Here is an 18583-nt window from a genome sequence, read left to right on the forward strand (position 1 = left end):
GTAAAATTTTAGAATATAAATAAAAATTTTAAACAATAATAATTTTGATAAAAGAAATCATAAAATTAGTATTTACTTAAAATATTAAGTTTTTCTTCTTCCGAATTCGTTATTTTATTTTTTGTTGATTGTGTTTTCTCACTTATATAACGTAATATAGGTTTAATTGGCCAATTACACTCAGTTAAACTAAGATAATAAGTAACTTTACTGATTACTGAAAAACACAAACCAAGTTTAACCAATGAATGAAGATTATCTTTATCAGAAAAAACCCGCCCTTAGAGACATTAACCACACAATTCATATGCTGTCCGAAATTATCAATAAGTATTTTTTATAGCGTTGTTTTCAAACTTTTTATGTGTTGTAGTGAAATATAGAAACGGAGTTTCTGCAGGATGATACAGAAATCAGATCACACAAATATTTCTTTAAAAAGAACTTGCAATATTTGGCAGCTTTTCAGTTATTAAGAAAAGCTTTTGAAGTAATTGATGCATCGAAACACATTTCATCTGTCCAACTTCGTCTTCTGCACATGTTAAAAACATTTGGGAATTATTCATATAAATAAAATTAAGCAATTGGATATCTAATTGACCCATGTATATAGGATATGGGTTAAATAATACAAATTATTTGCTTTAATAGACAAATATTTTTTATGCAAATAAAAAAAACATTTCGGTAATTTAAATGTTTTATAAAAATAATGTATATATTATAATCATTATTGCCAACAATATTTAGTTTGATAATTTGTTCTATATATTATTAAGTAATTAAATTATGTATTTAACTTGTTATTGTTAAACGTTTAGAGAAGGGGAGAGAGAATATGATATGAATTAAACAAATACTAAAAGATTATAATTCTATAATAAGCAAATATTGATAACAAATTCAGCAGTTTTATAAGAATGATTATATTACTTTAGTTTGCTAAATTATTACACTATTAAATTATTAACAAAAGAGTGCACAATACTATATTAAAAAAAGAGAACATGAAATTATATTTTAAAGTGAATGAACTTTAAAATAGTGGTACAATGATACTAGTAAGGTTTTGGGTATTTATTTTCCCTTAGACAAAATGACCTTTAATTTATTAAGAGATAAGAATTTTTCCAACATGTATTTGTTTATTAAAAAATTTCTACTAAATAAATAGAAAAAAATATATAAAATCAAATACACATTGAATTTTTTAAACATAATTTTGCTAAAACCTATAACGAAAAAAATATATAGACAATTTTTAATCTTCATTGAAATTTGTCATAATTTGTTTAACTAATTGTTGTTTGCTTGTTTATTTATTAATACTTATTATTAATGATAATATTAAATATTTAAATGTACAATTTAGCACAAAAGTGCATTCCCTCTTAATTGATAAATTGTCAATGACATATTTAATAATAATGATATTTAACAGCTGTCATTAAGGGTTAAAATATCTACTTTCAAGTACACTTTGTTTACTTATAGCTTCAACACTATTTATAAAGCTAGTTAAAAAGTCAGTTAAGTTAGTTTATTGCCTTTTATACTAATAAATAAATTTCTTTTTAATGATCATCATTATTATATGTGTATATGTAAATGAAAACAAATTATGCAAATGTAAACTCAAGAGGGAAATTAAAATACAGTATTATAATACAATATTCGAATATTCTATTGATTTTTTCGCACGTTTTTTATTTTCTTAAGGTTACAATTAGTTTATATTAAATGTTATTTTTTGGATTAAATAAAGTTTTCTGCAAAAGCGATTGCACTGGAAATATGTGTGTTTTATGTTAAACTGCATTTCTTAATACTTAGTTAAACTAGGCTTAACTTGCTGTTAGATTAAAGGCGGGCTTTAACCGATGATTGTGTTTTTCAGTTTTAGATTTAAGCTCAGTTAACTCTGTTTGTATTGCCAACTTTTCACTCAAAAACATAAACAATGAACAGCTGTTTTTTGCAAACAATACTTTTGTAAAATGGAAAATTTTGGAAAAATAAATAAATAAATAAATATTGAAAACAATAATAAATAAAACTAATCAGAAAATTGCAATTTACTTAAAATATTAAGTTTTTGTTCTTCCGTAATCATTGTTTTATTGTTTTTGTTAATTGTGTTTTCTCACTTATATTTTGAGTTTAATTGGCCAATTACACTCAGTTAAACTAAGATAATAAGCAACGTTGCTGTTTACTGAAAACACACAAAATATATATTAAACTAAGTTTAAACAAAGAATGTAGATTATCTTTATCTGAAAAAAACCGCCCTTAAACTGAGATTTTTATTCTGAAACGGCGTTTTTTGGAGAATCGGCGTTTTTACTTAAAACTGAGTTTGTTTTTTGTGTAAAACTTGATTTTTGTGTAAAACTGCATTTTTGTGTAAAACAATTCCAAATATTAATAAAATACCGTTATCCCAAAAGGAAATAAATGTTTAAAAACAAAAGAGTTCAAAAACAAACTATTTATCACACTACTATCACCGCTAAAATACCGTTACCGATATGGAAAAACATTGTATTTTTATATAATAATTACGATTCTAAGGGCAAATCTGGCCTCCGGTAGGTTAGTGTTCTGGTAGACCGGAGGTGGTGGGTTCGATTCCCACCTGAGGCACTGGTTAAGGAGCGCACAACAGGCCTGATAGAGGCCTAGGTGTATTTCTTCGGATTTGATGTATATATGTACACCCTCTTTTCAAACTAACTAACTAAGGGCAAATCTATAGGTGAAGGATCAGGGATTAAATTAAAGTTGTTTATGAGTACTAAATTAGTTAATTTTGTTTGCTAGTTTAAGCGCCCAATAGAGATGGTTTAAACTTGAGCAAGAAATGCAAACGTGTAAACAGCTGATGTAAAAAATAAAATTTTTACTAAAATAAACATAGGTACAAATTATTGATTTATAGATTAATATAAATTATAGGGACTTCACAATATATTTTTTTGTTTTAAATTTAAGTTTTCATTAATTTTCATATTATATTAACAACTTTCTTTTTTTTTTATTAAACAAGCATTGTTTTGATAACAAATAGTGCCGTTTTCTGTATGGCAACACTGCGAAGTTTAATCTTGTATTCAAAAACATCAAAAGGGGATTAACATAAGAATTAATTTATTTTTAGATTAACAAATCTGATTATTAATTGGCATAAAAACCCGCCCTAAATGAAATCGAAAGATTACAATTTATGTTGTGATAACTATATTTTCTTGTATGAAACTGTATGTTAACATAAAAACTGCATACTAGCAAATATTATAAATAAATAATAAATTTTTATCAAAAATTACTCACCGATCTTCCATACGAGGTCTTCTACCCAATATCGCATATGCTGAACTCTGTGCACGCAATGCCTCCCACGATTGATGATCACCTTGGCCGGATGCCTCCAATAATTTCATGCGATTTGATTTCTGGCGGCCACTTAAAGTGGTCTGTATGCGGCCGAGTAAACCACGTGACCATGTGTCGACAGCTTGTAAATAAAGTAGTAAAATAAATAGTATTACACCGCAAAATATCACTTCTGGTCGCAAAACATAGAGACGACATAATTTCCAAATATAGGCTAAGGGTGAGTTAATGGACGAAAAGCCCACAGCAAATTTCGATAAGATCTTCATGTGTGAAACGTATGTTTGATAGAAAACTTTATCCTCAAGCTCGTCATCCATGTAGCGTAACAAATAATACGAATTTCAATATAAACAAATGTGTGATTAATTGATTAATCAAACAAGGAACACGTTACAACAGTTAAAAGGAAAGGGTCCAGCTTTTCTGTTGTTTTTCTTTTAAATTGGTACTAAAGTTAATTAAGTTGAGGGCGAATTATTGAAACCGTGTAAGTTTTAAAAGAGGAATGACTTTTCTTTTAATTTATTTTTTCTTTTAAACAGCTGCTAAGTCACTTGTTTTTTGTCATATATTTTTCTTTTGTTTTAATTAATTATTTAATGTGTGTTGTTTCTTATTTAAAAAAATTCTGTAATATTACAAAATACGCTATAAATAGTAAACAAATGTTTTTTTTTTTTTTTGTTAAATTAATTGTAAAAATAATTAAAAAATGATTTGCACAAAATCACTTCACTTATCACATGAGAAATGTGTATTCTTTCTCTTTTTTAAAACATTTTATATTTTTCGCATTCGAGGTGACCCAAAAAATGAAATTATGAAGTGAAAATCTTTTAAATTATATGTTTTTCTCTTGGTTTTTATATCGGTTCTGTTTGTCGTGGTATTATATTTTTCTTTAATATACATATTATTATAATATTGGCAAGCTCAGCTGTGTATGTAGAGTATGTTTGGTTAAAAAATTTATGACATGTACCATAATTACACCCTACAGTGTATTAAGTTCATTTTACTGCTTAGAAAGGTTTTTGTAGGTTTTTTTTTAAAACCTAATCACTGTTTCAAATTACTTTAGCTAGTGAAGTAAATGACGCCTACAGTCAAAAGTTATATTCCAAGTTCAAGTGTATAATATTAATTTGAAATCGAATTTATAAAAATTTTAATAAATAATAAAAATTGTAATAATTCGACAATTTCGAAGGGAACGTTAACGAGTTATCAAGCATAAATTTATAACGTTGAATTAGTCGTAAATTGATTTTAGATTCGGTCTAAAGGAAATCTGAGTTTTGCTTTATTCGTGTCTTATTTTAAGTTTTAGTTGTTGTTGTAACTATTTGTCTTACTCCGATAGTTCTTTCCTGGAAAAAGAACTTTCGGTTGATGCAGCTAGGTTGATAATATTTGGCCGAGTATGACTTATGGAGTTCTTAAGCAAATATATTCAATCATTACAGATTGTTATATATTCACTATATGTAGACATTTCGATCGAAAAAGTTATTTCCTCAAAAAATGGAATCGTAAAAAAGATGAAGCAATTGCATTTCTATGCTTTACAAATACAACGCATTACGATTGCAGTTACATTTTTATGACAAAGCGTCGAATCGAAATGAAGAAAAAAAAAAAAAGAATATTTCGATTTGAATGCCGACCCAAGAAAATTTCGATTTAAATTGAAATGTAGAATAAGTGTGATTACGATTTTCCGAGTACAAGAACTTTGTTTTAATATGAACACATGCTGACAAAATGAACAGCCTAGCTACAGTGGGCGTGGCACGTCCTATATAAACAAATATTAAATTAGAAAATCTAAAAAAGTATAACAGCTAGAGTCCTCCATTTTTTTCGGAGCCACTTTAGTATCGACATGAATATTTAGAAAAATAACTGGCGGACTACCAAGAGGGGACCTGGCCCCTCCAATTGGAATTACATACTAAAAATTCATTTATCTAGGAAACTATTGAAGTTAGAATCTTCAAGAAGAACATTAACATCCATGTGAACTTTTGGAAAAAAATTGTGCGAACCATCATTAGGGATGATTTGCACCACCTTCCATATGAATTAAGTACAAAAATTCGTATATTTCGGAAACTGCTAGAGATAGAATCATCAAATTTTACAGTAAGAATTCTGACATCCATGTAAATATTCGGGTAATAATTTGGTGGAATTAAATACAAAAAATCGTATATATATCTAGGAAACTGTTATAGCTAGAATCTTCTGGGAAACTTTTACAGCTAGAATCTTCAAAAATCCTAAAGTCTGTACTTTATTTATATTGATTTTTGGAAAGTCAAATTCTAACAAATGCTTTTTGAAACTAAACCCTAATACCGATATTCATACAGTTATGAAGTGCTTATAAATTTGGTTAATTTTGGATTTTTATTTATTTTTATTTTTACAAATTCAAAACCTTTTTTTCAAATATATAAATAGTTCACGACAATCAAGATTTTTTAGTAAAATTAACCGATTTCGGAAAATTTTTCTAAAACTTAAAAAAAAAACAATTAATCCACAGCCAATGTGCAGCATATTTTTAAGTCGTTGTGACCTCATAAAGATTTTATATATTTTTCGCATTCATATGCCAAGAATAAAAAAATTGTTGTTTTTATTTTCTTATAGAAAAGATTTTCACCCCTATTAATTTTTGTCTTCCTCGCTTCTTTATAATTTGGTTTTTTTCACAAATTTCACAAAAAAAGATTATTTTCTGCTGATTTTTTTTAAATAAATGCGTTCAAGTATCGCGTAATTTTAGTTAAATTTTTTTTTTTTAGAAATTTTATTTTAAAAACACTACTTTTCACGAACAATAAATCATTAGGTTTCTAATTTTAAAACTGCATTTATTTTAACTTTTTTATCCAAATGAGAATTGTGCAATTGTATGTACAATTGTTATATAGTAAATTACATATGTATTTTATATATTTCTCCTTCTTTAAATTTAAACATATGTATGTATATATAATAATGAAATGCACATTATATTTTTATTATAAAAAAATTGGAAAATAAACTGATGTGTACAAAAACTATATTTAACTTTTTTGGTTTGCTAGTTCTCGTCGCTTGCTTGTCGTCGTTTTGTTTGTTTTATTGGCCAAACTGACTGTTCGCCATAATATATATTTTCATTTTTTACCGTTTATTTTTTCATTATTATTTTATACGAATAAGTTGTACATAAAAATAAAATTATATTTTATTATTTATTTCTTTTGTGTTCTCTCTCACTGTATGTATCGGAGACAATTGTCGTGATTGTCGTCGGTTTCTTTTTTTTCAGAATTTTTCTTTCTTTTCTTGACTTTTTTTGTGTATTTTCAACTTGTTGACTCTAGTACCGTAAAGAAAAGACTGAAACTAAACAAATTGTGTGTGAGCTATTTTACATTTGTTCGATTTGTACGTACCACCTCGTAGTACGAAATGTATATAAAGTACTATACGAACATATAAATACTGTGCTCTATGTGATTGTTTTTGGGGGTAAATATAGCGAACAAAATAAAGAGAGTTTTACCTATGATGAACGAACAGTTTCTTCACCAGTCGTTGCTTTGTATACTCTATGAATTTTATAAATTTTTGCACATTTTGTTTTAATTCCCACAATTCGTATTGGGGGTGAAAAGAAATAACTAATAAATGTCTATAAGAAAAGAAAATGTCAAATAAAAACAGGGTGTGTAAAATTTTGTTTTTTATTTGAAAATATTTAAAATATTAAATCGTATCTATTCGGTTTGCTCAAATATCTGGGCAGTTTACTTTCCATTGAATTGTTACAACTGAATTTTGTAATTAATCAAATGAGTCCGTTATTCGGTAACTTTCAATCATAATATAATTACTTTGAACCATATTGTGATTATTATACACTATAATATGATTTCTTCGGAACACATTATGACAATGTTAATATTTATGAAGGTTTAATAAAACGAACCTTAGTATGACGAATTATAATATTACCTCTTCGTTGTAATAAAGGATACAAACTTTTGATCATAATATGATTACTTTGAACCATATTGTGATTATTATAAACTATAATATGATTACTTCGGAACATGTTATGACAATGTTAATAAAATAAATCTTAGTATTACGAATTATAATAAAACCTCTTTGTTGCAATAAAAGATAGAAACTTTCGATCATAATATGATTACTTTGAACCATATTGTGATTATTATAAACTATAGTATGATTACTTCGGAACATGTTATGACTATGTTACCATTTTACTTTATTATGAATTGGATTATAGGGAAATGTTTTGTTGATGAACTATTTTAATAACATATTATCATAACATGTTATTTCATGATACTAATAATCATTATATTATGATATCGCTACAACCATTAATCTTATCATAATATGTTGCTATTAGATTGTGCTGCAACAAATTAAACTAAAAGCTTCTAATTTACCCTGGCTAATAAATTAGCATTTAAAATTAAGGATTGACTGCAACATCATCCTGAATAAGATCTGTTTTAAAAACAATTTAGATATATGCAATCTAATAATGTAAATCTCCAGAGTGGTAGGAAACAAACCCACGACCTGCGTACTAACATAGTACATAGTACGCCCTTTCACTTTTCATTTTTCATTACGAATTTTTCTAAGGAAATTTTGTATCATAAATATCAGTAAATTAGTATTTCAAACATTTTATTTGTTATATTAAAATTTCGAAAATATTAAGTCTATCGAATAAATTAATTAGATTTTATTGATTGTTTGTTTTCATATAAATCTAACAATTACTTTGCCAACATGTGATATAAATTTAAGGAAATGTTTATTTAATTCCAATTACAAATAAATAAGAATATGCTGACTAAATATTGAAATCAATAAGTCTTCAATTGTCACCAAATAACAACTGTTTTTATTTTCTGTTTTATTTGTTTAACACTCAATAGAATGCGATGAAGATTATTGGATTTGTAATATAAATCAAATACAAATTAGCGTTAGTCACGTTTAAGATATTTTTTAGGAAATAAAAGCTTTTGATTCGAATAAGTTTAGTTTTAAAAGCAAAACTTGCTTTAAGCTTTTAAGAATTCATTTAGGGTTTTGTATTAAAACGTTCAAAACCCTCGTAAACTGTGCAACCTGTGCATGTTTCCATTCTCGCATTTAGCTTGTATGGAAATTGATTTGCACAACCCTTATAAGTTTGAGCGACTATTTAGACTGGCAAACTTGCGCAAACTCATTGTGTATTTTATAAATCCATTCACTATTGTTCACTTTAAAATTTATGAACTTGTACATTCACATTTTAAACATTTTTGTAAATTTTTTGGTTAAAATAATTTATTTATTATTTTTTGATTTTTTTTTTGACATTTGATAAATGTTTATAAATATTGTATTGGAGCAGGGATTTTATGAAATACGTCGAATAAACTTGCCCGCTTGCACAAATGGGAAACTTAAACGTTTACATGAAAATCCTTATTGGGGTAGTAGGGGGATCATACGCCATAGGGGCACATCTGCCAATAGCGAATAACTTGAAAACTGAGTAATCGACTTTATCGCATTATTAAATTTTGATTTCGTTTATCGATTATCTATCATCCCTGAAAATTTAAAACATTAACTTTACATATGTTAGGGGCAGATTATTATTAATTGTTTTTCAAAGGGCTGTGAAAATATTTCACTGTGTGAACTTTTTGTGCTAACTTTTTTAGTTTTTGTGATAGAAAAAATATATTGGTCAGTATTAGAACGTCAATAATAGTGAACAATAAGACATAATAATATTTTCGATAATATAATTTGAAGCCCGAAAAAATTTGAAACTAAACCCCAGAACTGACAGTGGGGACATGCTTGCGATGTAGAACAAAATTTGGTTAAAATATAGAAAAAATCAGTAATGTTTGTTTTAATTTTTTTGTTGGGTTTTGTGAAATAAACAATAAATATCTAGTTTATTATACTTTGTTTAATGAATTAGAATGTTTTGTTTAATGAATTAAAGTATAAAACAGCAAAATAAGTTTTTATTTTTTGTAATTTTACTATTGACAAATCTGCTCCATTCCCTTTGCGCACTTACAACATGGATGGGGCGCTATCGCCGTTTTTGGTCAGTGCGGAAAAGTTAAAAAAATATGTACATGAGGATGACTTAGGAAAGATTAAAAAAAATAAATCTAAAGCCAACATATCTAAATATCCGAACCAAGAAAAAAAATAAGAATATGTATTGTGGTTTTAATTTGAGGCCGCCTCAAAAAAGTGGCTATGGTCCCCCTTCTACCCTATTTAAATTTTTGGAAAATTAATATGTTGATTTTTTAAAATTGGTTTGAAAATAGAACTTAAAAATGCACTTAAAATAATCTAAAATTAAACTATTTTTATAAATGATTCATGTTTTAGAGATTGAAAGCTTTCAATAATCTTCGAACTTTGAGCTTCAAAAAGCAATAACGCATTGTCATTAGCTGAATTTTCATAATTTTTAAATAACAAACATCTCGAAAGCAAGTCTGACAGAATTTTTGAATATTAAAATCCCTAAGTTTAATATACTAAGCTATTCGACCCTTATAAGTGATAATAAACGGAATGATAAACTAACATATATATTCACAACCTTCCCATCAAGGTGGTGATGGGTATATACGAAAGGTGTAGAAACCAATTCCATTATTATTAACATACCAATTACATTAAGGTAATCATAACATTTTTAATTTTACCACCCCCAATCGATTAATATTAATTAAATATTTATTTGTGTTGTAAAGCAATAGTTTGTGATAATTGTTGTTCCAGTTTATGGTTTATTAAAAATTTAATGAAGCAATAAAATCAAAATACACATATGTTTTATTTTAAATGAAAACAAAAATTTCTATAATTCTACGAAAATGAATATTGACATATTGTCAATAGGTTTGCTAAATTAAAAAAAAAATTGTATAAATAACAAAATGGTGGAGTTGGATTAACGCGACATGACATGTATGAAATTATATTGATGTGAACGGCCGAAAGGTGTAGAAAAAAATCAAATAAATTGTCTACATTGTTATAATTTTATTAATGACCTAAATACATATTTATTCTAACATGACCTTAAGTTAACTCACTAGGGTTTTGTGATTTGCTCACTACCATTATAATGATACTTTCTCGTAATTACTTATGTGATATATAGTATTAAAACAAATCTATGTACAAAAACAAATTTAATTGACTTAATAACCTTATAAGGTACAATTGGTTACAATTATTTTCTCTCAATCAAGTAAATAAAATAAAACGTGTTGGTTGCAAATTAAAAACTTTTAACATGTAATGTTAAATTTCAACCTAAACTATTCTAAATAAAATCTACATATATTTTTATTTTGTATCCAATTGTTATTTTCAAAACTAAGCGGATTAATCCCCTGAGGCATTCAATTCTGAAGATTGTAACATACAATCCAAACTCAAAACTAATTAGCAAAACACCTGATTTAAACAATACCTAATGATTTATTTATATTCAAGATAACAGAATTGAATTGTAAAATAAGTTGGATATTTAAGGATCTTCTTAATCCAAATCGGTAACTACTTTCTAAGCATACTCTACATTTACCTTGCTTCGCTTCTTTCTCTACTTTTTATCCATCTATTTAGAGACTTTTCTAAAACCTAACTCCTGAAGGTAATTATAACGATCAATAGGATCTGCGACTAGAAGTGCACTTAGTCTACGCCTCTTCTAAAATAAACCTAAAAGAATAAATTCTTTTAAATTATTGACTCCAAATTTTATTCCTTTCATGTTTTTCAAGTTTAAATGCTGCTATTCTTTTAAAAAAAGAAAAATATTTAATTTTTGTTGTTTGCTGTTGCACTTAAAATTATTGTTGCTGTTGTTTATGCAAATGCAATTTTAGTTTAGACCTTGAACTTGTAAGTATTTACTTGTACTTTTTATTTTAGCCTTCAGTACTAAATATTGATCAACACAGATAAAAAACAATAAACCAATAACAATAATTATAATTGAATTTTTCTTGCGGTTAGAAAAATACATTTATTTAGCAATGAATTCTTAAGGGAGTTAATTAAATAAATGTATTTTTTTTAATATTTGAATAATCCTACATTAATATGAATTGACCATGACTTTTTCTAAACCATTTTCATTCAGAATAAGAAAACTACATAAATACTATGATATTGTACATCTACGCTTTGGAAGGACTCAATTCCCAATCAAACAAATGTTTTTTGATCAGTAAACCTGGAAGATTTTTTACAAGGAAACAACTCCAACAAGTATTGGAACTCAATTACATCAGATATTAGGAAATATTTGATATTAAAGTTGTTTTAGAAAATGAAATATTTGGAAAATTTCAAAACTATAAATTTATTTTCAAACATCATTGCTTTTAAAATAACATGATTAGATACTACTTAGCTGAGAACATATGCATATATTTGAAGGATCTATTAGATCAATCCTCGTATACGGCAGCTTTGAAAGACATTCGTAGAGACGTCATTAATTTTGCAGTTGCAGGATACCGCAATAATGTCGTAATTGGAGGTCGCCCATAGCAGACACAGAAAAAAAATGCCGCGGAAAACAAGAGTATTTCTACCAAAACTAAGATTGCGATGTAGCAGTTTAGTTTGGTCGATCCGTCCCTAACGAATGTGCTGCATGTGATCACCACATATTTAACTGTTCAGCCCAACCTATTTCACTTGGTCTGATGTGTTTTTGGGCGCATCCAGTTAAAGTAGTAGAAGTTAGGCCTGGACATTGATATAGAACCCTCGAACTAAATTATTGTATAGTTTTAACTGTCACAGCAATAAGGACATGGAGATAAGTCATTTTAAAACATATGTTTATCGTAAATTGAAATATTAAAGATTTTTTTTAACTTCAAATGTAATTCTAAGTTAAGATAGCCTACGAAGGCCCTTTGCCCTCAGATCTTTAACTAATTTTGAGAAAAAAATTATTTTCAATTGTACTTTTGATCGAGAAAACATTTTGGTTTAAATAAGAACAATATACCTTCTGTATTAGTTAGTTAGTTCTAAAGTAGGATGTACATCAGTGGTGCTCAAACAGATACTACCATAGTTTTATTTGTGTTGGTAAAGCAGGAGAGAACAGAATTCAATTCAAAATTAAACTATACTAATAAAATGACTAAAAAACGTCGCACGCAGAAGTTGAGAGCAAACCAACTGATATTGCTCAATATAAAAAGAAGAAGAATTTAACCTATAGTGTATGTGTATCAACTTAGCGTCAGCAGAATTTTCTTACCCTATCACGCGTGCTATAAAATGGCAAAAAAGAGCTCCGCTGTATGTGTTACATCAAATCTATAGAAAAACTCCCAGGTCTCTATCGATTCTGCTGTGCGATCCTTTACAAGTATCTCTGTGAGAATAGAACCCACGACTTTCGGTCTAATAGACTAAAACAAACCACAAAATCATTACTGAAAGCCCAATAAAATAGCTATGCAGTGATATAGTGAGTACAGCAGTTGATTAACAAACACTAAGTACCGGGTTCGTATTTTAGCTGGCTCTTTTTTGTTTCAAAAACAAAACAATGACTTAACAACCTTTTTGTAAGCGAGCATTGTAAGTACTTATATAACTTCCTATTTGTAAGCAATGTTGCCGTACCAATGAATAAGTAGTAATGTGTTAACTTTTCAACTCATTTATTTAATATAAGTTTTTATATGAAAGTTTTTCATTCATAAATACAACTAATGACATTTTCAATTTAAACTTGAAAATGCAAATTTTTATTTTAAATTTTTCAAGATTTCTAACGAATTCTTTATACATTTTTGGAATATAAGCTTTTTTAAGTTACATTTAAATTTAAGTTTGATTTTTGTTAAGCTTTTTAAATAAAATGATCGTTTACTGATCTGAAAAAAAGAATTCATCGATTTTTATAAACATATGCTTAACATTTTATAAATTGTTCTTTAAATAGAACTGTACACCATGTCACAGTAAAACAATGTAAAATTTATATATGTACACATAAATGTTTATAATAAATGTGCAAGAAAAAAAATGTATGTAATATCAAAAAAACAAAAATAAGAAATCATATGATAAAGATCACTTTGTACAACAATTCAACCAACAAACATTTGAAAAAAAGAAAAGAAAAAAAAAAACGTCATCAATCAGGTCGTCTCTATGTTTTTTATTATTATTTTATTTATTATTGTTATTATTTATTTGTATAGAAATACCGATAATAAAGATATAAATGCGCATTTGTATTTGTGTTATGAATTTTGGCAATAAAATTTAATTAAATAAATAAAAATATAATAATGAAATAAATAAAAGGAAATTGATAAATGACAGCCACTACAATTTAATAAAATTATGTGACAATAAAAGAATAAATTATAAACACATACAAAATCATAATTATTTTAATAATTACCTGAATTAAAACTAATAGAACGTTTTAGGGAACGACTAAATAACGTTTGATTATTACATCTAATAGTATGGCTATTATTACTAGTATTGCTGCTATTAGTATGCATCATTATTATATTAGTCATTAAACATAATTATTAATTGTTAAATATTTAAAGGAAATGTTATTGAAGATTTTAACGTTATTTAAAGTCAAGGGATTTTTATTCTTCATTTTTAATTAATTTAATAATAAAACATTCTTTATTTTTTTTAAAAGGCACTTTTTAATTGTTTTATTATACAATTATGCTAAAATTTTCAAGTTCAATTTTGTAACAATCCTTGAAAATGTACTTATTTTTTTATAATTTATTTTTTTTCGTAATTTTTTTTTTTACTAAAGCACTGCACGTATATTTTTTATTTAGCTAATTTAGAGAATTTATTAAAAACAACTGAAAAATATATTCCTGTATAAATCTCATTTTAGGTTGTTATTTTATTTTTCTGTAAAAGAAAATGCATAGAATGTTAAAGAAAAAAAAAAAAACACACACACAAAAGAGCGCAGAAATACAATGATAAAAAATAATATAGTTTATAGTATAATAAAATACAAATAAAATTATTTTTTCTTGGTTTTTCTTTTTGTTTTATTATTTTTATTTTTTTAAATTTTGAATGACAACAATAAACACGAGCAAGTGCACTATACTAAACACCTTTAAAAACCCACTGTCTACAAAATTTAGTGTTAGACTCAAATTCTCCCACTTAATTTTTTGAGTGTTTTCATACACTCTACTAAGTGTTGAAGGAAAAAAATAAACGATTTTTGCTTTGACACTATGGGCTGGGTATTGCTTTTATTGATAATTTCTTTTTCAAAGAAATATTCCACAAATATTAGCAGAGCTTCGAAAATTTAGTTAGCCTCATATTTTTTAAAGAACATTTCTTTTTAGTTAATGCTTTATAAAACATTAACTTTTAAACTGTAACCATTTTATTATATGCACATTTTTCAACCCATAGTGTAATTATTGGTTCATGAAAACCCAGAGTAGAATGTTTACAAAACTATAAGACACTATAAGTTAGTATGCCAGTCAGTCAGTGAGCATGTACTAAGAGGGATTTTTGTTTAGTATTACATTACGTATACGCCTCAGTGCTCTATTTTAGCACAATTATACACTGTACGTAACTACATTTACAAAGAAACATTTATGTATTTACATTCTATTTTACGCTGAGTCAAACATTTTGCAAAATTTCTCTTTATTCTAGATATTTTCTCTCTCTCTCTCTTGTTCTTTTTCATGATAGTAATTTAGTTATTGTGTTATTAGTAGATAAAAACAAATTTAGACAACTTGTTTAATTCTATTGTTTACTATCTATGAATAATAGCATTTTAAACATTAAATCAATTACTTTTACTAAAAGCAACAATTTATTTTTATATATAAAACTATTGATAACAATAGTTTTTATCAAATAAATATATTATTTTTTTCAAATTTTGTAATAGATTAAAGCGTTTTTAGAAAATGCGTTTTTTCTTTCAAATACATGATTAATTAAATTTACCTTTCCTTTAAGCATTCAAAATGAGAGTCAATAAACTATATACAGACTATATCGTGTAGGTTTGTTTTTGCCAAAGAACTTGATTAACCTATTTTCGTTTCTATAGAGATGAACTAAATTGTATGTAGTTGCCATTATAAAAAAATAAGGGCGAAATTGCGCTTAAAGGTATATAATAAGCATTTGGTAAAATGTAATAAATATTTGATATCCCAGCAGTTCGTGGAACAAGCACATGTTAAATTAACTAGTCACCTGGATGATCGGTGGCCTTAATGGTAAGTTACGAACTGCTGGGATAGTTTAGTGTTTAACTTTGTACATACATATGTCTTGTAGCATTGTATCAGGACTTGATAGAAATGCAGCGTAAACTTATATTATTACTCTTGATAATTTAAAGGAACTATAGTTATAAACTATAGGCATAACGGTACTAATCATGCCCTTAATAAGTTAAGGAAAGTCATAATAAATATCTATTTTAGATATGACTTTACAAGTTATTTCAAATTAGTTCTTTTTACTTTAACAAGCTGAAATTTGCATTTTGTAATTTGTTTCTCAAACTGTATGTTAATGGCATCAAATAACGCGATTACACCATCCGACATTCAAAATTAGACACGAACCGGATGAAACTATAAACTAAATGGAGAAAAACTGCTTTGTTAGTTTTTCATTTCGTGATCCTGTGTCGTTTTTAAAAGACTTCAAAGTTTTAAGAAGTACATTTTTTAAAAAATATTTTAAAATACTTCTACTGATCAAACAATGCCAAATTTGATGTCAAGCTGTACTTTTTAAAACTTCAAAGTTTTTTTGAATGGACACAGGATCACGCAATGAAAAACTAAAAACGGTTCTTGTCTAAGGAATTTTTTTTTTTGTTGGACGGTGTTACAAATAGTGTGAATATATTTCAGAGGGAACGCGAAGAATTAAAGATCATTTAGAGGAGTACATACATATCATATTTATTCCGAACTTTTTATTTAAAATTAGGCAACAAATACTTAAGATCAAAGGGATTGCAATATAAATTTTATAAATGTAATGCAATTGTAATGTTTGCCCGTAAATAAGACCTCGTTCCGAAAGTAAAATGATTCGAAATTGTATTCTTTACAGTTTGACATTCGAAATACAAAATATCCCTCTAAGATTGAAATTTTAAAATTTAAATTTTGATTTTACTAAAAATTTTCTAAAACTTAAATTTTCTGAAAAAAAATATTAAAAATTCCATATTTCATTTAAATTTGATTTTTGGTTTAAAACAAAACATAAATTTTTTTACTAAAAGTTGACATAAAATCGAAATTAAGGTAAATGACCTTATATTATTATTAATCTGCTCAAACGAATTGATTAAAATGCTTTGTCATGATCAATCATAACTATGTGAAACTTGACATTTTTGCATCTGCATATTTTGAAAATATGAAAAATAACAATAACTGAAAAACATTAACGTAAATATGTATTTATCATTTTTATCAGTATATATTTTTGAAGCAAAATGTATTTCTTTAATATATTCTGTTTTGAAATTTTCAAATAAATGTCTTTAAAATACTTTATTTAAAATCATCTGCATCTTTATATGTTTTCATCTTCAAACTCATCTGTACTTATCAGTAAATTTTGTGGAAAGAAATGTTCAAGCAAAGAGATATTCCTTATCGCTCTTAATAGTAGAATAAATAATAAATATAAATTATACATTATACTATGCTATAGATTATTTTATAAATATTCATAAAAAATCTCAGAAAATTAGTTTACTGCCAGAAGTCAAGCTTAAGACATTGAATAGAAAAATGCTGAAAATTAAATACAATGCTAAAGATGAGTATTTGCAAATTAATCAATTTTGGCTAAGAGATCATTGCCGATGTAATAAGTGTTATAATGAAACCACCAAACAGAGAAGATATAATCTATTGGACATACCCAAGGATGTTAAAGCTGATGATATTACATATTTAAATGAAGGAAAATTATTAAAAGTAACATGTATGTATTGTGTTAAATAATATATTGAACTTTATATAGACACGTCATACTTTATAGGGAGTGATGGTCATGTTTCACAATACGATATGGATTTTATATATTTGGTACAAGTGGAGAATAATAAATTGAGTAATCATTTTCATGCTACTAAAACTAAATGGAATTTACCCATAATTCTACAAAATGAAAGACATTTGCGTTTTAAACTTACCGACTTGGTGGGCAAGGAGTCCTGTGTCAAGGATTTGGTTACCTCACTGGTACGTTATGGTCTGGTGTTTATAGATGAAGTGCCGGCAAATACCACCATGACAGAAATGGCCATACGTAGAGTTTTCCCCGTAATGAAAACATTTTTCGGAGAAATGTATACTTTTTCCGATGCCCCCGATCATGCTGATACAGCTTACACCAAAGAGTACATTGGTTCTCATACGGATAATACATACTTTTGTGATGCTGCTGGTCTACAAGCTCTGCATTGTCTGGAACATGTTAATGGTACGGGTGGCGAGAACTTTTTTGTTGATGGTTTACATTGTGCCTTAGAATTGAAAAGACGTAACCCTAAAGCTTTTGAAATGCTTACAAAAGTTCATGTGCCGGCCGAATACATAGAAGATGGTCAACATCATACTCATTCGGCGCCAATTATTCGATTGGATCCCAATACTCAGGAAATTATACAATTACGTTTAAATGTCTATGATCGTGCGGTGTTTAATACTTTGCCTCAACATGAAATGTCTGAGTTTTATGAAAGTTTTCGTCAATTTTTGGAAATTGTACAAAGTAAAGAAAATCAATGGCGTCTTAAGTTGGAACCTGGTACTATAGTTATATTTGACAACTGGCGTGTATATCATGGACGTCATGCCTACACCGGTCATAGAACCATGACTGGTTGCTATGTTCAAAGAACGGATTATATGAGCAAAGCTAGAGTATTGGGTATAATTGATTAAAAGTTTAATTATTTTTATTAAATTCAACAACAAATGTATTTAAAAACTTTAAAACAAAAAAGAGATTATTAAAAATATAATGAAAAAAA

At 26.9% G+C, this 18583-nt stretch overlaps 2 protein-coding genes across 5 annotated transcripts in view; one reads left to right on the forward strand and one right to left on the reverse strand.

Moving 5' to 3' along the window:
- LOC111680532 (protein phosphatase 1L) overlaps positions 1 to 14139 on the reverse strand; it is a 24891-nt gene extending 10752 nt beyond the window's left edge. Inside the window, exons 1-2 of one of the 4 annotated variants that reach the window (XM_023442203.2) lie at positions 13937 to 14139; positions 3337 to 3520 (exon numbers count right to left, since the gene is read on the reverse strand). In XM_023442203.2, coding sequence (XP_023297971.2) covers positions 3337 to 3520; positions 13937 to 14060 — 308 coding nt within the window. In that variant the 5' untranslated portion in view covers positions 14061 to 14139. Of the gene's footprint in view, positions 1 to 3336; positions 4051 to 6583; positions 6865 to 13936 lie in introns of those variants that run through there. The other 3 variants (XM_046947186.1, XM_023442195.2, XM_046947177.1) reach the window with 3 other exon arrangements.
- A 3146-nt stretch (positions 14140 to 17285) lies between these two features.
- On the forward strand, positions 17286 to 18534 carry LOC111680683 (trimethyllysine dioxygenase, mitochondrial). Its single transcript, XM_023442383.2, has 2 exons — positions 17286 to 17529; positions 17587 to 18534. Exons 1-2 carry the CDS (start codon positions 17334 to 17336, stop codon positions 18492 to 18494), a joined length of 1104 nt encoding a protein of 367 aa, XP_023298151.2. The 5' UTR covers positions 17286 to 17333; the 3' UTR covers positions 18495 to 18534.
- Positions 18535 to 18583: the final 49 nt, after the last annotated feature.

The sequence above is a fragment of the Lucilia cuprina genome, chromosome 2 (assembly GCF_022045245.1).
Source record: "Lucilia cuprina isolate Lc7/37 chromosome 2, ASM2204524v1, whole genome shotgun sequence".
NCBI classification, from domain to species: Eukaryota; Metazoa; Arthropoda; class Insecta; order Diptera; family Calliphoridae; genus Lucilia; species Lucilia cuprina.